General features: G+C 33.6%; 1 protein-coding gene across 3 annotated transcripts; it reads right to left on the minus strand.

Moving 5' to 3' along the window:
- Positions 1-1,226: 1,226 nt before the first annotated feature.
- Positions 1,227-24,410, minus strand: LOC138316339 (toll-like receptor 4). 3 transcript variants are annotated; one of them, XM_069258027.1, is made up of 5 exons: positions 24,198-24,410; positions 23,712-23,809; positions 13,086-13,203; positions 9,551-9,587; positions 1,228-9,123 (listed from the first exon to the last, which is right to left on the minus strand). In XM_069258027.1, exons 4-5 carry the CDS (start codon positions 9,582-9,584, stop codon positions 6,485-6,487), a joined length of 2,673 nt encoding a protein of 890 aa, XP_069114128.1. In that variant the 5' UTR covers positions 9,585-9,587; positions 13,086-13,203; positions 23,712-23,809; positions 24,198-24,410; the 3' UTR covers positions 1,228-6,484. The 3 variants fall into 3 exon arrangements, with proteins under 3 accessions (XP_069114129.1, XP_069114128.1, XP_069114127.1); XM_069258026.1 differs by lacking the exons at positions 23,712-23,809; positions 24,198-24,410 and adding an exon at positions 23,635-23,708; XM_069258028.1 differs by lacking the exons at positions 13,086-13,203; positions 24,198-24,410 and having other exon boundaries at positions 1,227-9,123; positions 23,635-23,728.
- Between the last annotated feature and the right edge of the window lie 706 nt (positions 24,411-25,116).

The raw sequence follows: 25,116 nt of genomic DNA on the forward strand, positions 1-25,116 counted from the left end.
AATATTATTTATTTAAAAATCCTTAAAATCCGGATTGTTAAGTCATTTGTACATATTTTAAACAACCCCGGAAGAAAAATTAACTCGGTGACATATGATTTTTATGTGGTTTTTGTGATCAGGGTATACCTAAAATCAAAATATCAAAAAATGAACGAAATCCATGAGAGGAAACCAGAAGGGAGGGTCTACCTTAAGTGCTGACAAAGTTAATTCTTAAGCCAATGGAAATGCTCGTTACAAGCAAAATTGAATTATTCTACATAGCAATAAAGTTGAATTGTTATCTAATCTTGCTTGCAAAACGGATTTTCGTTGGCCGGAAATTATTTTTACACCCCATAAAATTATTGCTTTTGGCGGCGTAATGATTTCTAGTGGAAAAAAGTCCATCCAAAGTGGAATCACAGGTTAAAGATTAAATTATAATGATTACCTTGAATATATTTATGTTATGTTATGGAGATATGATATTATTTTTTATTTCTTCTTACTAATTCCTAAGTTTCTAATTGGCCGGTTGGTTTTCTTCATACCTCTATAAATAAAAAATATCAGAGAATGGCGCGAAAACCTGACGTTATCGTGACTTCACAATATATACATGTATATCGACGTTGCGTATAGATTTGAAAAAAAATCCCTTGGGACATCAATGGATTGGTACTTTAAAACGTATTTTATTTTAACAAGTACTACTAGTAGTATGATAAATTAATTAGAAGCGTTGCTGTCACTTTTTGTTCATTCAGGAATGAAAGAAATTTTGTTTACAAACTGTGTGAATTACCGATTAAATAAAGTGAAATCAATGCTTAAACAAACTTTGAGTGAACTCAAAATAAGCCACGAAGGAATAAGCGTACACTCAGATAGGTGTGTTATTTGATTTATCTCCACATTGGTCGAAATTAACTGTATGTATTCCGGAAATAGCGATCGCCAAAACGAGAGATCTTCTTGAAGAAAGTGACCTAATTATTATCAACTACAGTCAAACCTTGATGTATCGAAGTTCAAGTAACTGAAAGAAAAACTTCGAAATACCGAGACTTCGAATTATTCATCTTGTTTTTCGTAATTGGAATAAGACCGATGTTTTTTACCATTGCCAACTGGGTCAGTTGTTTACATATCGTTTACGTTCCGTAAACTTTATAATCAATGTACATTGTATTTACTACAAATAAAACAGAATAAAACAAGTATAAAATCAATTACGTGTATTGTTATTGTTAGTAATAGGCCTACATTATAAACAAGACTTACGTGCAGTACCTCATGTACATACTGTAACTTTGGAAGCGACAGCTTCTATTACGGATTGAATATAAAAACGAAAACACGCTATAAGAACGAAATTAATAAAGAGGAACAGAAAGCACGACAATATCGACACAAGTACTTAGAATGATCGATTTACTCTTGTATGTTCTGATTTTCAAAATGGCCGACATAGATATGTTGAAATTTTAATATCTTTAAAATTATATGTAATTGATACAGAATTTGATTTTTTGTTCGATACGTATATTCTCAGGGTTTCTGAATAAAAATGTGTTCGTTAGTAATTGGTTTTCAAAATGGCCGACATATTGTTAGTGTTTAAATTCTACTATCTGGGAAACTCATTGATATAGAATCCTAAATTTTGCTCTAAACATATATTTTTAGGGTTACTGAATGCAAATATGAACGTTAATAATTGGTAAAAGCTGTTATGTCAGTCATCTTGTTTTTCAAAATGGCCGCCGCAGATATACTTAAAATTAATATCTTCAAAACTAATTGACGTATAATCCTTATTTTTGTAACAAAGCCTTTATTTACATTGTAAATGAATGCAAATTAATATGAAAATTATTTAATGGAAAATGCGTCCAGACATCTTGTTTTTCAATATGGCCAAATTTTATAATTTTATAATTAAAAGGGTAGATAGATAAATAATCTCTAAGATCTTGAATTCATGAATAAAAACTATTTACAGATGGTATTTTTATAGCCCTCCATCCGGAACAAGGGGCAAAGGATATAGTTTTGTGTCGTGTTGTCCCATCAGTGTGACCGTCCCTTTGTTAGTACATTCCGCATCTTATCTGCCTGGATGTTTCTCGTCATGGTTGATAACTTGAATGCATTTTGATCACATATATTTTTTTAAATTATCACACACATATGTAAAATATCACATATATATATATTCAAAACATCGCACATTTATCTCAGTATATATTGAACATACATGTATATATATTTATCACATTATATATATGAAAAATATCGAACATATATATATTTCTTTTGTCCACACGGTTGGAATTACTTCTTTGTCCCATATTTACCATTTGAAGTAATTCGTATCCAACAGACTTACGTTTGATTGGATCCCGTGTCATCTGGAAAATCCTGTTGATATTACTTCTTTCACCCCTATTTCTTATCATATATATATATATATATATTGATAATCCTTGTGCTGTATAGTTAAACATTTATCTACTTTGCCCTGCATTACTGTTCGTATCATATTATGTAATCGTATTCGTTTTGTATGTCTTGATAAAGGGGCAGATCGCCTCGAAAATTTGACAATTTTTTTTGTCCACACGGTTGGAATTACTTCCTTGTCCCATATTTACCATTTGAAGTAATTCGTATCCAACAGACTTACGTTTGATTGGATCCCGTGTCATCTGGAAAATCCTGTTGATATTACTTCTTTGACCCTTATTGAAAATATATATATATATTTGAATCTCTCAAAGTTTGACTTGCCATAATATGACCATCTCTCGTATTCGGATGTGAACTATGGAGTAATTATTCTAACACCACATTAAACGATATGGAAATACTCTAGAGTCAAACCGCGCTTAGAATACAAGGATTCGACACCCGCTCTCCGAAAGCGGTAACTATATGATCATTAGGTCTTCGCGAGATAAATGCAGAAATTCAACAGTACAAACTCTTCTTCTGGAACCAGTTTTATATAGGAGAGGGCTTTATTTGATGTCAGACTGAAAAACAATATACGGCAAACAACAGCGATTCCTTTGGATTTATACCAGCGGGCATAATATTACGGAAAATCACAATATCGAGATTTACTTTGGATTGAACAATCCTGACGACGATATTCCTTCAAAGGGCAATGGAAACAGTTCATAAAACGAATTGTACATACTCGCGAGGAGGAGAAATGGAGAGAATCCTGGCTGTTAAAGAAAGTCTACACATATTTGCTAGTATACATACTAAGCTGGATACACATCCCCTGTGGGAGATCTCTCAATTAAGTGTGAAGTGTGCTTGTTTTTGAGCTATTGTCACTCAAAGATACCAATTTGACAAAATCTTTTGGGGTTTTTGCCGTTTTGGCCGTTTTGAACATATACACAAGAGTTTAAAGCCATAATTTCCTAATGAGATGTTTGATATGTATGGAAGTTTGAAGAATTTATTTTCCTGTAATCTTCTTATAAAAATATACAAGTTTTGATTAATAAGACTCATATTTTTTCGCAGATTAACAACATATGCTACCCCTACCCCTTAATTTTTAGCTACAAAATACACCTCATACATTTTCAGCCATTTTTGCCAAATTTAACCCTTTATAGTTGCGGTATTAAACTTTTGTTAATATTTTGCATATCAATAGGTAATGGGTTGTTCTTTCTAAATTAGGCAGAAAAATGGGGGGTCAGTGTGCTTACGTTTTTGCCCCATTTGAATATGTGTTATTTTTCAGTATTTTAGAGTAAAAATAAAAGTGCTCAAATTACCATTAAATGTAAAAATAAAGTGACAAAAACGTATCACTTCACGCAATAATGCTTAATATTTTAAAAACCACGAACTTAGTAAAGATTAACAGCAAACATTAGCTCGATACAGCTAAAAATGCTGGTGCAGTGATGATTTAAGTAAAAACAATTTCAGTAAAAAAAGGTTAAACTATGGCTCTACTCAAAGAGGAAAAAGACACAATTTCAAAAATGGCTGCCAAATGGGCCATTTCTTAAAATCCCTGTATAAAAAAATCTACTGAAAATAGAAATGTAATTTTTTGACAAAATTTGCATCTGGCAACTTGCTACAGATATTGATAAAATATATTTGAAAACCTCATAACTTCTTTGATCTTTGTCGAAACGAGACTTCAACGGGACTGAAACCTCAGAAGAATACATCCTTAAATTGCGCAATATGGTCCATTTATATAATTAGATGAGCCGCTAGGCCATATACATGTCGTAGAATCAGATCACTAAGGTTTTACCTTTGACCTCCGCTTGATGAAGAATAAAAACTTTTCTGGTCTCTCTCCTGATGTGTATAAAGGACTGGAACATCATTACATTAATTTACATTATACATTTTTAGACAAGGGAATGACGACCTTTTTGGCATATAGGACAGAGCCCTTTAGTTAGTCAAATTAGTGTTATATCATATGAATCCATTTCGTTACAGTGAAATAAAATGTGTAAACTAGCTCCAATATGACATTTAAACATCATTTCATGATAATAACAGAAAGAGAAAACCAGCTACATTTAATATGTACAAAATCATTCTTTAATTTTTATAGCAAGTTGGTCTACATAAAATTGATATTCCAATCTCATCAATATGGCTAGCGTTTCAGAGACAAGTTAAATAAAAGCAACATAATGATAGATATCTCATTCCAAGTGCGTTTAAAATGGTATCAATCAGTACATATTATTAAATAATGCCTGCACTGTATGTAGGGCGTTAGATGTGTACCTACTATCTCAATTGTATAATCGTAAAAGAAGACTTGGGATTTTATCTTTTTATCCCCTCCCTTGACACCGCCTTCCCATTTGAGAGGTTGTCTCTTTGAGGAAAGGTCTTTGTTCTATAATGTGATGCTTAGACCTGAACATAAAGTTAATGGGACGACTAGTTAGGCTATTGTCAGTACAATGTTACCAGTTAGGAGGATTGTTGTTTATCGGCATGCTTTAGAGGGATAGTCCTATAAAAATGAAAAGAGTTTCAGTATCACATGGAGACACAACACAGGTTTACAGCAGCTTCCTAAAACATACATTGTATTTTGTATATCGACACACGTTACAAATTGCTTACAGTGTGAAGCCTGGCTGATAATAAAACGTAAAGCCAAATCAACCAACCAATTAACTAATGGTTTGAAAATTGTTTGACAATAATTAAATTTATTCAAAACGTAAGGAGATAAAAATCCATTAACGTTACCATCAGAGCCCTTTTGAAAAAAACGAAAAGAAAAAGAACTAATTTGACACATTTTGGTGAATATGTCACTCACAAAACATCACAAAAACTATGCTCCTCTATATTAGTTTTCAATATACAATGTATTTGAAAAAAATTCTGGTATCTGTTCATTAATACATAATATATGGATTTGTTTTCAATGACGGTGAAAATGAAGAAAACGTTGGCTTGGTTTTGCTATGTGATATACCGTACCTAGTACATTGTATATATTAATTTTACCAATTACCAACGTTCATATTTGCAATCAGTTTCTCAAAAAATAGAGTTATAGAAAAATATTAAGATTCTATATCAATTAGTTTTCAAGATTTTAGAATTTAAACATAACTATGTCGGCCATTTTGAAAACCAATCTTTTACCAATTACTGTCGTTCATAGTTTTATATAGTTACCCTAAAAATATAGGCATAAAACAAAAAAATGGATTCATTCTATATCAATTAGTTTTCAAGATATTACAATTTAAACATTTATTTGTCGGCCATTTTGAAAAACAAGATGGCCGACCGTTTTTACCAGTCACTAATGTTCCAATTTGCAATCAGTAACCCTGAAAGTATAGGCACAGAACAAAAATAAGGATTTCATATAAATTGGATTATTAGATATTAGAATTTAAACATTCCTATGTCAGCCATTTTGAAAAACAAGATGGCCGACAGCTATTACCAATTATTTATATTCATATTTGTATTCCATAACCCTTAAAGTATAAAAGTATAGAACAAAAAATAGGATTCTACATTAAGATATTAGACTTTTCAGATATTAGATTAGATATTTCCATGGCGACCATTTTGATATAAATAGCCGCCATTGCCGTCACCAGCAAGATCCAGTTGGGGTCCCGTTCTTCAATACCTTGTATTAGGTCATAGTATTGGTGTACCAGATTTCATACTTTTATCATAAAGTCCGAGATTCGACCAAAAAAAGGGTTAAACCTCTGGACTATATTATGTTTTAAAAATGACAACATAAACCATTTGGTAATTACAGATTAAAAAAAACCATGTAATAATATGAATGTTCAAATATTGTCAACACGACTTTAGAAACATGTACAAAGATATCCACCTAACGTTGGTTATATGTAAGGAACATATTAAATTTTACTTCACAACTTGACATTGGACATCTACAATATATACAACAGTGGTAACCACTACAGGTAATCCACATTTATACCGTAGCCGTAGTGTATTCGGAGATCGATGAAGCTAGCTTATCCCAGAACACGATTGTACCATGGACATCTCCCGTTGGGTACTCAATGTAAGAGTCAGTCTCGATCAAGTCAAGTAAAGGAAATGGTAACTCCCGGGCTGGAATGTCCTCAAAGAAAACCAATACAAGAATAGAGTCACCTCCCCTGGAATAGATACTCTCCATCCGCGCCATGTTGAATTCAAACATACACCAGTATGAGTTAAGATAGTTTTTTGATAACATGATAACAGTTTTCCGACTTTGGTGAATAGCATTGGTAATGTTTTGTGCTATTTCGTTTCCTGGTACGAAGTCTCTCTGATGAAGACACAATCGTAACCCTTTATTACCCTCAAGATTCCTCAACAGCTCATTCCTTACAAACTTGAAATCATCTGAACTGTAGGATATGAAAGCATCATATTGATAGTCGTCCTCCTCCTCGGCGTGCACCACTGGTCTATAACCCTTATATCGGGTCTTCGCCATGTAGTAGAGGTACCGCAGTTTCCACCTGTAGCGGTAGATGATACCAGTAACGATGAGCGAAAATGAAAATATGATCAAAGACGAAAAAACTGCAATTATACCAATATAGCTGTCACATGATTTACCTAACTCTATTAACGTCCTGTCAGTAAACGATACTTCACTTCCATTTCTGAAGACACACTTATACAAATGGAAGTCCTGAAATAAGTCTTCGTTGTCAGCGATCCATTTCAGAAATTCAAGTTGCTCACAGACACAGGACATAGTGTTACCTTTCAGGTTCACAGTTAAATTGTCCCGTAAGCGATGTATCTGGTCTCGTTGTTCTGGTTGGATTGTTTTCAGTTGATTGAAGGTAAGGTCCAAAAATTTCAGATTATCCATGTGTCCCAAATTTAGGCCGAACTCAACTAATGCGTTGTTGCTGAGATTTAGAAATTCAAGTCGATGTTGATTTTTCAAAACGGCATGGTGCAATGTTAAAATATGATTGTTTGATAGATCAAGCTTCTTCAAACTTCTTAGATACTGAAATGTCTCTCCATTAAAATCAGTATTCAGTGTTAATCCAAGTAAATTGTTTCTAGCTCTCACAGTTTCGATGATGTTTTCGACCATTATAAAATCTTTCGACATGTATGTGCAGAAGTTATTTGACAAATCCACATATGTTAGGTGTGGTAAATTCGATAATGGACCTTTCCATGAATGAAGTAAATTATTGCTTAGATCAATATATGTTAGGTTGTTGTCTCGAAAATGGATAGTACCAAGTTCAAAATCTATCGCGTTGTGACTGTGATGCAATTCCTTTAATGCATATGGTAATTGGAATTTTGTTATTGTTTTACTGCTGTGGTGGATATTTAACATCGGATTTCTGTTACAGCTCAGTAACTCAGATGAATGTCCGAGGGATATGACGTCATACGATGCTGGCGGAGCTCGCCAGTCATTACAGTCACTACTTCCGGTTTCCTGATTATGCGAGAATCCCTGATATTCCGCATGGATGACTTCTATATTTGGTAACGACGATACTAATTCTATATTGTACAGTCCAAATGATAATTTATTGTCTATAACCGATATAAATGATAAAGAGGTCGGCAATTGTTTAACTGTGCCGATTTCAAGAATCGACAACCGGTTACTATCGATATATAAATGTGTTAAATTAGTCTTTACTAGATCCATTATATCCCTCCTGTGTAGTACCGTACCTGGACCAAAAGTACAATGTAAACGACTGATGTCGAGGTGACGAATGGCGGTATAGGGCATATCACTGGTCACGTTTTCTAGAACTCGAAAGGTCAAGCATTCGTTCTGCGAAATGTTCAGAAAATTTAAATTTTTCATAATACGAAATGTCCCGAGATCAATTTGGCGAATGTTGCAGTGTGATATATCCAATTTTTCAATTACAGATATATTATTAAAGTAATTTGATTTCATTGCTCGTAGATGACAAATTCCTGAACTCCCAGATAAATCAAGAATCTTTAAATGTTTTAGCTGCGAAAACCCTTCTTCAAATCCAACAAGGTCTACTCCATCTATAAGTAATTCTTCTAGGTTGGTTAAACTAGAAATACTTACAGGGAAATACAAATTCGGAAATGAATATTTCCTGTTATTTTGCTTTAGATTTAAGTATCTTAACTTTGAAAGTCCTTGAAAAACTTCACTGGGATACATTGAGCGACTGTATTGCAAGTTGTTTTGGCTCAGATCTAAATATCGTAAGTGGCCCAAGTGCTTAAACGATGAATCAGCAATGGAACCTATTTCGTTATGCGACAAGTCCAAATATTTAAGTTTATAAGGAAGTTCTTGGTCCGAAAGATATTGAATGTGATTCCCCTGAAGATGTATAACAGATACATCGTGTTGGAATCTCGGTATGTGTTGAAGTTTATAGTAGGAACAGTCAGCCACCAAACCTTGTGAAGAGTGATAACAACGACAGAGACACTGATCACAACAATTATGGGACGTATTCTCAGTATCCAGGCCGAAGAGTTCCTCAGAGTAGATTTCCCCAGCAATGGTACTTCTTTCGATAGCTCGGCAATGTGTTAGGAAAATGGTGGACAGCGAAACGAACAGAAATACACCTGAAAAGAAGTAACTGTTCGTTTGTAAAGCATACATCGGTTTATTTATGTTTCACAGACTAATTTGTTCATTTGTTATTTTCATACAGTACACTAATGTAAAACTAAAAGCTAAAATATGCAGGAGAGAATGCTCAACCAGTGAACGTGTGTCCAAGAATATATACCTACATTATATAAATAGACCATGTTAAGCTCGATAGACACACACAATTTGAAAGGCGGTCTAGCGTAGCAGATATGCTGTAGTAGTTGCTGTTAATTTGTTTATAATTTCGCCTTTAGATTCATCACTATCATTCGAAATAAGAAAAAAACAACCGTAGAAATTTGATTAATGAATATGCTATAATGTGCGTGATTAGTTTACAAACAATCTTGTTTTGAACCTTAACAGTAAATAAAAATAAATCTTAGGATAACTCACCACATTGCATTCCTGCACAGTCCATACTGGTCATGACCTGGAACATTGAAGGAGAGCACCATGCATTGATACGTGTGTACATCTATGCACTAACTCATGAGAGGCACAAAACCACAGTATTGCAATGAACATTTATTTGCAGCCTTCCAATATAGGCAATTATGGATGGGGCATTAGGTTTTCACATATTCAAATTATAGTTAGTGGCATCCCTATCATGTCTGACCCATCGAGAACGGACCAGCCTTTCAATTGTGGAAAATGGCCATACTGACAAAACAATCAATGGGAACGCTTCGAGGAACGATTCTTATAAGAATGTTTGTATTAAATTAATCACCACATATCATACAACAATTGTATGTTGTTCATTCGATATGCAAAGACGGGTTGGATTTGACAGATTTTGTTACAAAACAAAATGAATATATGTAAATGCCATTATTATTACCTTGAGCTGAAATTGGTGTTTAGACAAACCTTGTGGACAATTAACATAAACTTTTCGAATAAAATGACCTCTATCATGTATCATCGCACCTCGGACAGAAATGTCCCGAATGATTGGCAGAGAGACGTCACGTGGTGAGGGGGGTCAATGAATTTTATTATGGTGCAATATGACGGCTATCGCCCGTCGCTTCATAATTAAAACATGTTATCTTTAACTAGAAATATTCTTTTATTATTAGTTATACAGTCAGTTAATGACCACTATATAGCCATAGAGAGTCAGTAAGATTTATAGGGGCTTAAAGAGGATCACGTGCAGGCTCTCCTCCAATCATTTAGGGACATTTCTGTCCAAGGTGAGTAATATGGTGGATATTATTTATTTTATCTTGGAATGTCCTATTTATGTAGATATTAGATCAAAACTGTTAAAAAAGAAATTTTGGTTTAGGCCTAATATGAATAAATTTATAGATCTCTTGACTTCAGAAAATAGTAGCATTGTTAAAAATTTAGCTATTCAATATCATTTGATAATTGATATATTTGATGTGTGCATCCTTACGCTGATTTCTTTTATATATATATATATATATATATATAGTGTACATCCTTTTTCCAGAAAAGTCTGTTTACCATTGTCATGTCTGTATTTGTTTTGCACAAAGGCTTTTAAGCCTATTTGCTAAATGAAATAAAGATATTATATATATAATTTACCTGTTCATCATTTGGGTTGAATAGAGATTGCACAGTGTTTTGATTGCGTTAAAGGTGGTATGTATGCAATGGGATACAGACATATTCAATGTAGCGCGTTAGCGCTTTACGTAGAATATGTCTGTATCCCATTGCGTCCATACCACCTTTAAATCAATTAAAACACTGTTCAATCTTTATATTTACATAAATAAGTCTACTTTTACGTCAAATTAAAACGGTGGGGGTTGCTAAGTTTGGTAAGTACGGTAGTCAGGATGACCGAATATATAGTTCCGATTGTTGAATGTTATAGCTGCAGTTTGATTTGAAATATAACAATGACACCTATAAATTATTTTTTAAATCATGTTGTTTTTTTTTCCTTCAATTTGATAATGTATCAATAATGTTCATTTCGAATAAATAGTTAAGATAACCGAGGCGGAACGACTACCGGTATATCATCGTTGTCAGGGTAGTGATGCGGTCCGAAGTGGAGCGAGCCGCCATATTTGATTTTCAACCGAGGAAAGTAACTGTGAAATAGCCTGTTGATCAAATGGTATAACCGTTGAGCTGCTGAATGTTTGTAATGTATGTATCGGTCTACGAACGCTATATAGACTAAATTCTTCATAGTCACGACTTTTGTTTTATTGTACGGATGATAGACAAGTGTTTGCATGGTGTGTGACTGACGTAACTATAGAATTCCTCGAACATTCCTGAGGAAAGCCCCCGGTTGTAGCCTCGACCAGCAATTCTTTTTGTTGTTTATTACCGTTACTATGCTTGAACACATAATCTGTTTTGATGTCAAATACATTTTAATTGGATCTAATAACAACTCTTTATTATTATTTTGAATCCGACAACGAGGAAACTTTGTTTACACTTCATACCGTAGGCCAACCGAGTATGCTAATGACGAGCATGATATTGTCTGTGCCGCCTAAGGATCAGTCTTGAGACAAATAGACCGAAATCGTTTTTTAGATTATTATTAATTCAAAGCAAATCTGTCATCTGTGAAAAGGTTGATGTGAATTAAGTAATTTAAGTTTATTTAGATTATCATATGACGCAAAATCTTACCGAAGCGTGAATAAGAAGTAGTCCGATCCTACTCTGGGTTTGTATTCATACGTCGTTGCATAGGGGCATATGTAAATATATTAACTTAATCAACCGTTCAATTACCAATTAACAGTTCAAACAGTGTTAAAGCCATTATGTGATAATAAACAAATGATGAGGTTCGAACAGGTCATCAAGCCTTTCGCAACAAAAAGGAATTTGTAAGTAATCAATCCGTCGGTATGATCGGGATTACTTTAAATGTTGGATTGATGTCACTTTTGTTTGTGATGCTTTACGGCCAGCCTGATGTCGTAATCGCTTTTGAGGTAGTCCTACTATTTACAAGTAATGTCGAATTATTGTAGCTCAAAAGACTTTTAGACAGATAATTGTTTCGTCTTTAGAGCTACAATCGGTGCCTATTACTGCTAATTAAGCAAAGACATGTTTGTACAAACCATTATTAAAACGTCTGTATGCATTTTATCTTACTTGTTTGATATCACTTACCTACAAAGCAAATATACTGAACTGTATAAAATATCAAATTCACAGCGAGACATTATTTTTTCATATAGAAATATGATGGTCTTTTCGAATGAAAATTATACGGCAAGTCTACAAATTATGAATTTGACGTCTTAATAGTGGTAAAGCAGATATTTAGAATGGTCGTTATGTTTGTTTTTGATAAAGACAATATGTATCGCTCACCTGGTTTGTAATGCCAAGTAATGTTCAGAATACAGGATCATGGTTTCTTTTCTGATGCAAGTTAAACTTTATGTCTATTTTCCCTATTTAGGCCCACACTTTCTGCTCCAGGAGGTATACAAACCCTGTTCCCCTACCTCCAACAATGTTGTTGGCTTGGTTACAATCCATACAGAACTCTATGACTATAGTATCGATTTAAAGGATTTATCTCTATTTCTGCTATTAGGCTCCGCCCCTCCTGCCTCTGGGGGTGAGAAACAAAATTTATACAAAATCTGTTCCTCTTTCCCCCAAGAATATTTCTGGCCAAATTTGGTTAAAATCCATGCAGAAATATGACTTTAGCGATTTAAAGGAAATATTCGCAGAAGGACAGATGGACGGACGACGGACGCCGCGCCATAACATAAGTCCGAAAGGTGAGCTAAAATCTAATAATTGGATACAAAATAGAACATCCAAAATACTAGAAAATATATATTACCTGTTAACTGTAACAAGCGACACTAGTTACAATGCTACTATATAAATGAAGCAGAAACCAAACAAATAAATATAATGCACATTGTCAAACACTACTTACAAATGACAATCGAAGTGAACAGGTTCAGAAAAATTATCTGTAAAATCCTTCAAAATAATCTTCCTCTTTTAAAAACACTGCGCAGTTTAATTTCTTCCTCTTCAAAACATTACGCAATCTTAATAAAAAAAGCACACATACACACAATTTAATGAAAACACAGATATGGTATACATGTATAAATGTATGTAATTTCATGCCAAAGTTAACCTACACATGAAATATTACAAATGAACAGAAATGTAAAAAACATTATCCAAATTCTCATTTTAAGTAGGTCGCGAAGCACTGATCGACCTCGATAGACACGCGGAACTCCTCGGGGTGTATTCCTTTGTATCCCCTATCAAAAAAGTATCCGGATACTTTTTTGCCCATCAAAATAGTATCCCCCCTATCAAAAAAGTATCCCCCATGACATCAATAGTGATTGCTATAATTTTAGTTAGCAGTAAATCAAATGGTCATAAAGATATACCAGGAGTCCCATTACATGTGCCAGGTACTTAATTACACCTGGTCAGGTATTGCCTAAGTACCTAATTTGTGGTGGGAGGGACAGGTACAGGTGTGTCTATATATAGGCACTGTCAGATAGTCACCTATGTAAGATATACTTTAGATATTTAACGTTTTTTCTGATCATTCCCCTATTTGTATCACAGTGGATTCATGGGAGTGAAATGTTATGGGTACAGATTACACTGATAAAAATAAGGTATGTACATGTATAAATATTAAATGGAAGGATGAAAATGCAGAGAGTTCTTTATCTAGGTTAGAGGAAAACAGCAGGCAGTTATTACAAGCATGTGATATAAATACAGAAAATCAAGAATGTATAGACGAAAGTGTCAATAGATTTACTAATATGTTGAATGAACTGTTATTGCCTTTAAATTCGATTTCAAATAAACCAATGAAGGTCAAAAAATCTCGAGTGGAAGATAAACCATGGTTCAACGCAGTTTGTAAGAACAAATATATTGATTTAAATCTGAAGAAAATAAGAATAGTTTTATTGCCAAAAACGTATTTATAAAAAATAGAAGCTAAGTTAAAGCGCGAATATACATATCAACAAGGTGATATGATGGAATTTTTAAGAAAAAGTAATCCAAAGGTTTTTTACAGAAGATTTAGAAAAAGAAAGAATAAAGAAAATAGCATCCTTACTAATGAAGATTTTTTCAATTATTTTAGCAATCTGTCCTCAACGGCAGCAAATGAAAATGACACGGTGAGGGATTTTTTGAACAACTATGACGTTAACGTACCTAATAATATGTTTCATGAATTAGATGAACAGATATCTGATAATGAAGTTCTAAAAGACATGAATAAATTAAACAACTCTAAGGCATGTGGACCAGACTTACTGATAAATGAGTATTTTATAAAGGGTAAAGAGGGACTTATGCCATGTCTCGTTGTTTTGTTTAATAATATTTTTAACTTTGGTTTTTATCCTAAAAGCTGGTCCTTAGGTAATATTATTCCTATTTTTAAGAAAGGAGATAAAAATGATACAAATAATTACAGAGGAATTACTCTAGTAAGTTGCTTAGGCAAATTTTATACATCAATTCTTAATGAGCGTCTAATGAAATTTGATAGTGATTATTCTAAATTAAGTGACGCCCAGTTTGGTTTCAAAAAAACTTATCAACTATTGACGCAATTTTTGTTTTACAGGCACTGAAAAGTAAAAATTTTTTTTTAAAAAAAGGAAAAAAATATATTGTTGTTTCATTGATTAAAAAAAAGCTTTCGACTTTGTAGATAGACAAAATTTGTGGTACAAACTTATTAAAGAAGGTATCGAAGGAAAATTGTTAGAGCTTTATATAAAGATGTAAAATGTTGTGTGAAATTTGATAAGAATATGTCTGAATTCTTCCAGTGTCAGAACGGTTTATTCCAAGGGGAAATAATGTCACCCCTCCTTTTTTCTTTATATGTTAATGATTGTGAAATTAATTTTTTAACAGAAGGATGTCCTTCTATAGAGTTACAAAATATTAACCTATTTTTAATGATGTATGCTGATGACATGGTGTTATTGTCTGAAACTCCCGAGGGATTACAAAAAATGCTAGATTCTCTTCTATTATATACAAATAAATGGAATCTTACTGTTAATACTTCTAAAACAAAGGTAATGGTTTTACGAAACGGAGGTAAATTAAAAAATGAAGATGCAAGGTTGTATGATGGAAATATTTTAGAAACGGTAGAGGAATTTAATTATCTGGGGGTTTTACTTAATTTCAATGGGAAATTTAGAAAAGCCCAACAAAAAATTGCTGAACAGGAAAGAAAAGCTTTGTGTTCTATAACAGGAGTGTCTAAGAAAAACTATTTTAATGTTGAAACCAAACTTAATATTTTTGATACATATGTAAGTAGTATTTTTAATTATGGAGCTGAATTTTGGGGGTTTCATAAGGCTCCTGATATTGAAAAAAGTTCATTTAGGGTTTTGTAAACGATTATTGGACGTTAAAAAATCTACAGCAAATTTTATGGTATATCAAGAATTAGGGAGAATGCCTTTAGAAATTTGGATAAAATTAAAACAGACTGACAATTGTGTTTTGAATGCCTGCTATCAGGAAATGTTAGAAAATGGGAGTGAATGGTCAGATGGAGTGAGAAATGAATTATTTAGGATAGGGGTAGGGTATTTGTGGCAGTTTGGGGATCTATATACAACTGACTATATAATAAATATTATAAAAGGTAAATTATGTGATATTTTTAAGCAGGAATGTAAAGAAAAAATTGATTCATCTTCTAAGTGTTCATTGTACAAGTTTGTTGGTCAAAATTTCTACTTACAACCTTATTTAACAAAACCAATTGGTGTCATGAATTTAAAAAGAAATAACAAAAATACGTTTGTCATCTCACAAATCAAATATTGAAACGGGAAGGTATAACAATTTAGAAAGGAATAAAAGAACATTCAGGTATTGTAATAGTGAGGACATTGAAGATGAATTTCATTTTTTTTTAATGTGAATGCTATTTAACTTTAAGAAAGCGTTTTATTAAGAAATATTATTTCATTAGACCGAGTATGTATAAATGTATTCAACTTTTAGAAACAGAGAACAAAAAAATACATTAAATTATGTAATAGAATAAGAAATAACATGTTATAAGCTAAAATTAGCATAATCCCTCTACACTAGTCTTATGTATACTTAAGAGGGTTGTTGTGTGTCAGTGTACATGTATGTATGGTAAGAGCGAGTGTGTGTTGCATGGATGCAAGTGTGTATTCTGTGTATTGTGTTTGTATAAATGTTTTGTTTCAAACCGAGGAGCCGAAAGGCTCAATGTAATAAAAGAATTGAATTGAACATAGATAATTAAAAGGGCTTCAAATTTATATATAATCTATATACCAAATTGATAGGCTAGGTTCCTTCCTTTCCCCTGCTCTTGATCATGATGGGTAGAGCTAGTTACTGCTAGACGATGCCATGATAGGACCTATTAGGATCTAGAAGTCGTCTTCCAAATTAATAGATATATAGGTATAGCAGACGACTCCTCACTCTATGCTTTCTCTTCATACTTTGCTCTTCCTACTCCATTTCCTATCTTTTCGCGTCCCCAGAAACGATTACGTTACGGCACGTAAAACTCTTCAATTCAATTCATAGTCACCTGTACACAGTGGTATTACCAATGTTTAATAGCTCATTACTTGTATACATATTTTCAATGCATATAAATTATGATTATTCAATCATTAAGACCTTTGTTATATAGAAACAAACACATTTATAAGCTTATATGTATATATGTACCAATTGATTGATGAAATTGATTTGGGATCTGGAAAAATAATAATTAAACTTGTCATATATACATGTATTTCAGATGACATATTTACTAATTTGATGAATACAATGTATATCATTTTATAAGTGTAAATTGTATGTCAATTTTAATTCAACTTTATAAAAGGATATAATACACCTATGTATGCATACATGTATATAGGGGTCCAAGAAGTAATATCATCCAATCAAACGTAAGTCTGTTGGGTACGAATAACTTCAAATGGTAAATATGGGACAAGGAAGTAATTCCAACCGTGTGGACAAAACAAAATTGTCAAATGTTCGAGACGATCTGCCCCTTTATCAAGACATACAAAGCGAACACGATTACATAATAGAATACGAACAGTAATATCTATATAGTTGCATGATATGGATCTGCAAATAAAATCTACAGTTTTGTTGAAAACATCTCAGGGAGATACTTATATTATCAAAAAGGATGTGCGCGTCGACAAAAATTGTACAATATATCAGGATGGGGAGGTACAGTACATAGTTATAATTATAATGTCCATCAGAGGGAAAATTTATAAAATATCTATAGATTGAAATATGGGACAAGGAAGTAATTCCAACCGTGTGGACAAAACAAAATTGTCAAATTTTCGAGGCGATCTGCCCCTTTATCAAGACATACAAAACGAACACGATTACATAATAGGATACGAATAGTAATGCGGGACAAAGTAGACAAATATTAAACTATATAGCACAGTGGAACGCAATTAGATTGAAATAAATATATATTCAAATACATGGTGGCTATATTTATATTAGTATTGCTATAGCTGGAGATGTCTTTGGGGAGTACATATTTAATGACCAAAAGAAAGTATTTGTGTTATAGAAATGTGAGGTTAGGGGGAATACATATTTCATGGTCATCAAAAAAGTATCTAGGGGCAGATTTAAGTGTCATACCTAGGGGGATACTTATAAAAAGGCCTTAGAAAAAGTATCTAGGGGGATATTTAAGTGTCATTTCTAGGGGGATACATATTTGATGGCTATAGAAAAAGTATCTAGAGGGAGATTAGTGTAATATCAAGGGGGGGGGGGGGGGGTACATATTTGATGGTCATAGAAAAAGTATCTAGAGGGAGATTAGTGTAATATCAAGGGGGGGTACATATTTGATGGTCATAGAAAAAGTATCTAGAGGGAGATTAGTGTAATATCTAGGGGGTACATATTTGATGGCCATTGAAAAAGTATCTAGAGGGAGATTAGTGTAATATCAAGGGGGTTACATATTTGATGGCCATAGAAAAAGTATCTAGAGGGAGATTAGTGTAATATCTAGGGGGATACATATTTGATGGCCATTGAAAAAGATACTAGGAGGTGATTAGTGTAATATCAAGGGGGTGGGGTGGGGATACATATCTGATGGCCATAAAAAAGTATCTAGAGTGAGATTAGTCTAATATATCAAAGAGCATACATATTAGATGGCCATAGAAAAATATCTAGGGGGAGATTAGTCGATTACCAAGGGGGATACATATTTGATGACCATAGGAAAAGTATCTAGAGTCAGACAAGTCTAATATCTAGGGGGTATACATATTTGATGGCCATCGAAAATGTATCTAGGGGGAAATAAGTATGATATCAAGCGGGGATACATATTTGATGGACATAAAAAAGTATCTATAGTGAGATTAGTCTAATATATCAAGGGGCATACATATTTGATGGCCATAGAAAAAATATCTAGGGGGAGATTAGTCGATTATCAAGGGGGATACATATTTGATGGCTATAGAAAAATATCTAGGGGGAGATTAGTCGATTATCAAGGGGGATACATATTTGATGGTCATAGGAAAAGTATCTAGAGTAAGACAAGTCTAATATCTAGGGGGTATACATATTTGAAGGCCATAGAAAAAGTATCTAGAGTGAGATAAGTCTAATATCTAGGGGGTATACATATTTGATGGCCATCGAAAAGTATCTAGGGGGAAATAAGTATGATATCAAGCGGGGATACATATTTGATGGCCATAAAAAAGTATCTAGAGTGAGATTAGTCTAATATATCAAGGGGCATACATATTTGATGGCCATAGAAAAAATATCTAGGGGGAGATTAGTCGATTATCAAGGGGGATACATATTTGATGGCCATAGAAAAATATCTAGGGGGAGATTAGTCGATTATCAAGGGGGATACATATTTGATGGCCATAGAAAAAATATCTAGGGGGAGATTAGTCGATTATCAAGGGGGATACATATTTGATGGCCATAGAAAAAATATCGAGGGGGAGATTAGTCGATTATCAAGGGGGATACATATTTGATGGCCATAGGAAAAGTATCTAGAGTAAGACAAGTCTAATATCTAGGAGGTATACATATTTGATGGCCATTGAAAATGTATCTTGGGGGAAATAAGTATGATATCAAGCGGGGATACATATTTGATGGCCATAAAAAAGTATCTAGAGTGAGATTAGTCTAATATATCAAGGGGCATACATATTTGATGGCCATAGAAAAAATATCTAGGGGGAGATTAGTCGATTATCAAGGGGGATACATATTTGATGGCCATAGAAAAAGTATCTAGAGTGAGATAAGTCTAATATCTAGGGGGTATACATATTTGATGGCCATCGAAAAGTATCTAGGGGGAAATAAGTATGATATCAAGCGGGGATACATATTTGATGGCCATAAAAAAGTATCTAGAGGGAGATTACTCTAATATCTTAAGGGTATACATATGTGATGGCCATATAAACATTATCCAGGGGGAGATTAGTCTAATATCAAGGGGGATACATATTTGAGGCCATCGAAAAAGCATCTAGGGGGAGATTAGTGTAATATCTAGGGGAAGGGGTATACATATTTGATGGCCATAGAAAAACAAGAGGCCCAGAGGGCCTGTATCGCTAACCTGGTTTGTATTGCCATGTAATGTTCTGAATACAGGATCATTGTTTCACTTCTGAAGGAATTTAAAGATTTACCTTTAAATGCTCTACTCTTTCTACTCCAGAGGGTCAGAGCCAAAATTGATACAAACTCTGTTCCCATTCCCTCAAGGATGTTTCTGGCCAAATTTGGTTACATTCCATGTACAATTCTATGACTAGTAGTGATTAACAGGAAATGTTGACGGATGGACTGACGGGCGACGGAAGCCGCGCCATGACATAAGTTCAACAGACCTTCGGATCAGGTGAGCTAATTATCTAGGGGGAGATTCGTGTAATATCTAGGGGGGATACATATTTGGTGGCCATAGAAAAAGTATCTAGGAGATTAGTCTAATATCTAGGGGGACACATATTTGATAGCGATAGAAGAAGTACCTAGGGTGAGATTAGTGTAATATCTAGGGGGATACATATTTGATGGCCATAGAAAAAGTATCAAGGGGGATATTAGTCCAATATCTAAAGGGGGTACATATTTGATGGTCATAGAAAAAGCATCTTTTTCTATTTTGAACTCTTAATTATTATTTGTACACGTAATTAAGGATTGATTGTCAATTTTGTTGCTTGCATTGACTGATGAAGAAAGTTAATCTCGTGCAAATGAAGTGAACTGCGAAGCAGTTCATGTAACATTTGCACGAGATTAACTTTCTTCATCAGTCAATGCAAGCAACAAAATTGATAATCAATCCTTATATTTACGTTAACCAATTTAAATATCCCGCTTTTGAAAAAAGTCAAATTATATGTATTCGGTATAAGATTATTATACAATTTGCAACATTGTAGCAGTTATCGTACATGTATGTACAGCTACGGAACAGCCGCCAGTCAGTTCTTTTCGTCACCAAGGCAACATAAAATGTAGTTCCGAAAATAACTTCATTCTTTGCGCGTTGTTACAATTAAAAACGGCGATTTTGAAATATTGTTTTTATGTACAAGAATTAATGGCTTAAATTTTATCATAAAAACATGATCATGTAGCTTCAAATAAAAAAAATACTGCGCAGTACTAGCAGTGCAGTCAACGTGTAATCCGGTTGCTCGATTTAGCAGGGGTCCGGTTTTGAAGAAAATGACGTTTGTGGTGAAAATGCTGAATAGTTGGTATCTAAACATAATCAAATCTTTTAAAAATCAATTGCGATTGTTGTGGAATGTACCTGAATGTTGTATTTCCGTCTGGTAATTGTTTGTAGCTGGCAGTTAAATGTTTATTAACTAAACCTGTTGTGAAATCCAACCCCTGTGTCTATGGTATGCGATGCAGTCCAAGAACCATGCTTCAGGGGCTCAATAAAACGTGTTAAAATGTGGGATTTAGTCGCAGATCACTGGAAGACTTGTGTGTTATTCTTAAAATGTGATAACTTCTCTGTCAACTGGAGTTTTAGGATTAAAATTCTGTATAAAGTAAGTAGAGAAACATTGATTTGAAATGTTTGTGGTTTCCAACGACCCTCGAATGCCGTGGGTTTTTACACTCGCAGAATCGTTTCGTTAGGCTTATGTCACTGAAATCAGCCTGTTTGGTATTTGAGCGTATTTTTATGGAATCTATCGTTTCTAAGCTTACATGTATGTCACCGTTTCACATATAGATCTATATATTGTACACATTATCCTAACTATTTGCGTTCGATTATGCCTACTTCGATGAGTGATGAACATCGCTGCGCTCAGTAGCCTATGTTCAGCATTTTCCGGGGCTTGAGCCTAAGTCATCGTTTCTTCAAAATACGTGTAAAATATCTGTAATATCATATTACTAACAATTTCTAATATCACTTTATCAAATATTTCTGTCTGTGTTTCTAAATGTACAGCGATAGGCCACATCCCAGAAAGTTCATTCAAAACTGAAGCGGCGTAAAACTAGGTTAAAATGTAAACAATGTCAAAATGTATTCTCACGCCGGTCAGAGGTCAGCGCGTGACCAAGCATCATCATTGGGAAATGAAGTGATCGGAGTTTACTAGTTTCATTGAGGCGGAGCGAAGTGAAAATGTAAATATATTATGATAAATGCATTCCATAATTCTCAAAATATTGTTAACTTTTGGTGGTGAAAAACATATTAAAAGCTCTTCTTGATTCGTCAGTATGGAAAATCACAGCACATTTTTAAAGATATTTACTTTATTATCTCCTTAGGATATTTTATGAGCACCATACATGCATGTACAGTAGTATTTTAGTTTAAAGAGGATTTCATTGAAAAATGATAATGATTGAATATAATTAATTTTCAAATTCATTTATATATTATAGTAGATTGTCGGATGTTGACGCATCAAACACAAAAGACGCTGAATAATGTTATAAAAATTTGTAATTTTTAAAAACTCATATTGGCAGCTCAATGTTTAACGCCAATATCTTCTGTCTGCCTCTGTGTCTGCATCCATAAAATGCTAAAACATCATCAGGTCCCCACCTATTGTACTAAATGTTGTGTGGATGAAGATATCATACATCTATTTTGTATTTATGAAAATAAAATACTAGATATAGTCCTAAGCTAATCGCTGATAATTATATCCTTTCTTCTACATGCGTATTTCAAATTATATCAGTTATTGATCATGGTATTTTATTATGTATTTTATCTTGATCAATGCCTGACACTTTAACAAACTAATTGATCATTAAAACTATATACATCACATTGTATACACCATTTACTTGTTGGAAAATATTAGGTTTCCAATTTGCAATAACATTTATATCTGCATGCATGTTAATAATGCTTCATATTACATTAATGATCGAATCATATTGGAACATATATATCAGCATACCATGATATTAAAAAAAGTTTATGATTGTATTTAATTTAATTGTGTATTATTCTGTGACCACATTAAATTAGTTAAAGAATTTCAAACATTAGTTTTTAGATATTATCAATTCGCTTTAATCATTATTATTTTCTTAATTACTATATTACACTTATTGATAGAGCATGCAGTTAGTATGCACAGCTGTCACTTTAATTGTGCATACATGTACATAAAATGCAAGTTTCACAAAACATCTGTACACTAAAATGTATAATAATTATATTTTCAAAACAAATTTTATCTCATAGTTTGGTTTTGGATTGATGTTTATTCTCACTGTTGTGATTATGTGGTAGATACACACAGGTAATTTTTATAGGTGCCCTCTACCTGTATCAGTGTCAGGTGTGACTCCCACGGTGCTGTTATGTAATACAGGTAAACTAGGTGTAATTTACTACCTGTACAGTCACATTGTCACCTATATAGGCATATACTGCTGATTTTCTGGTTATTTTCTTATAACCTTACCCATCTTTATTTGGAAAGCATAAACAGACAATAGGGGATACTTTTTTGATAGAGGGGTGGGGTGACTTTTTTGGTATCCGGATACTTTTTTGATGGGGGATACTTTTTGATATGACACCGGGATAAAACCAAACAAGTTCAGGATGCCCTGAGATACCTATCAATGACCCATGACCTGCAAACTTGAGGCCTGCATACAGGGAATTTTCGAATATGGTTATTATGGCATACCAAATATACAGTTACCACTGTACTTCTAACTACAACACACACACACACAAACACACACACTTACCAATCCACGCAGCCACACACACACACACACACACACACACACACACTCACTAACACCCTATCAAACACACATTTATCAATAATTTAAAACTACAACATTCAACACCTCAAGATACTTACAATAAAATATGACTCCTCATCATGAACACACGACACCCGCGACCAATCGTGACGACACACACAGTGACGGTACTTACTTGTTGTATGAGTTATGTGATCTGTGGTATGGAAGGCAGTACTCTGCGATCGTGTCCAATGTCAATAGTCGATGTTGAATGTTCACGCCCTTGAATTACTTGTAAACCATAGAATAACACATCAACAGATTGACAATAAATATTTATTTAAGATGTTTGTAGTAATAAACAATAGACAAAATGGTTGGATTCTTTTTCATTCTGCGTTACAGCCAATCACTCTTCAGCTTTTTGTAATACACGTACGGCTCACTTCATAATAGGAACTATAGAAACATTTTTTTAATAAACATAGATACACGGTATATAAACATCAGTGCATTTTATCACAGGGACCTGGCACGAAAATTTTTAACCATTAGTATACATATATATATTATAGTATCAAGGGTATGAACTCGGCGGTCGAGAAAAACCGACCTATTTTTTTTAAAATCGTGATTATTTTAATAAATAGGTTTTATACAACATTGACGGATATCTTACCTTAAAGAGAAATAATTTATCTTTCCATTCAGTGTTTGATGAACAAAATTGGTCAAGTATTGACGAAGTTATGGCTTGATGAATCGGGAAATTTACGATAAATATGCTAGGTAGATATTTCCTTGTCCGGTAGAAATGTCGTCTCGGCTCTAATGGGTACCTCAAAAACCAAGCCAAAATCACAAAATCTACGCTTGTGGTGGTAAACAGTACCCATAACTGTGTTCATCCACAATCTCCTTTGGAGGTGTCATGACGTATCGTGACTACATTATGCAAATTATGTAGTGTTGTGCTTGTGAGTAAACTCGAGAAGCGTTCCGAAGAACAAATGAACATGGCGGTGACGGTTAAAGTAAGAGAGCTACACGATGTTTAAATGGTGTTTCTACAAAGTACGGATGATGACACCTGCAAAGGAGATTGTGGATGAACACAGTTATGGGTACTGTTTACCACCACAAGCGTAGATTTTGTGATTTTGGCTTGGTTTTTTAGGTACCCATTAGAGCCGAGACGACATTTCGACCGGACAGGGAAATGTCTACCTAGCATATTTGTCGTAAATTTCCCGATTCATCAAGCCATAACTTCGTCAATTCTTGGCCAATTTTGTTCATCAAGCACTCAATGGAAAGATAAATTATTTCTCTTTAAGGTAAGATATCTGTCAATATTGCACAGAACCAATTTATTAAAATAATCACGGTTTTAAAAAATAGATCCGTTTTTCTCGACCGCCGAGTTCATACCCTTGATACTATAATATATATATATGTATACTGTTAGTTTTAAAAAATCGTGCCAGGTCCCTGTGCATTTTATATAAATAGCAAGACAAGTATAATAAATAACATACATCATAACAAAGTGCCCTCCTGATACTGTGTGACGATCCTTCTCGATACTCCAGGGGATT

The sequence above is a fragment of the Argopecten irradians genome, chromosome 2 (assembly GCF_041381155.1).
Source record: "Argopecten irradians isolate NY chromosome 2, Ai_NY, whole genome shotgun sequence".
In the NCBI taxonomy this organism is placed as follows: Eukaryota; Metazoa; Mollusca; class Bivalvia; order Pectinida; family Pectinidae; genus Argopecten; species Argopecten irradians.

Bases quoted from the DNA above. Each gene is read 5' to 3' on its own strand.
- LOC138316339 (XM_069258028.1), bottom strand. From the start codon at position 9,584: ATGACCAGTATGGACTGTGCAGGAATGCAATGTG. The intron at 9,124-9,550 runs GTGAGTTATCCT...ACTTCTTTTCAG, and splicing joins CTGTGCAGGAATGCAATGTG to GTGTATTTCTGTTCGTTTCG.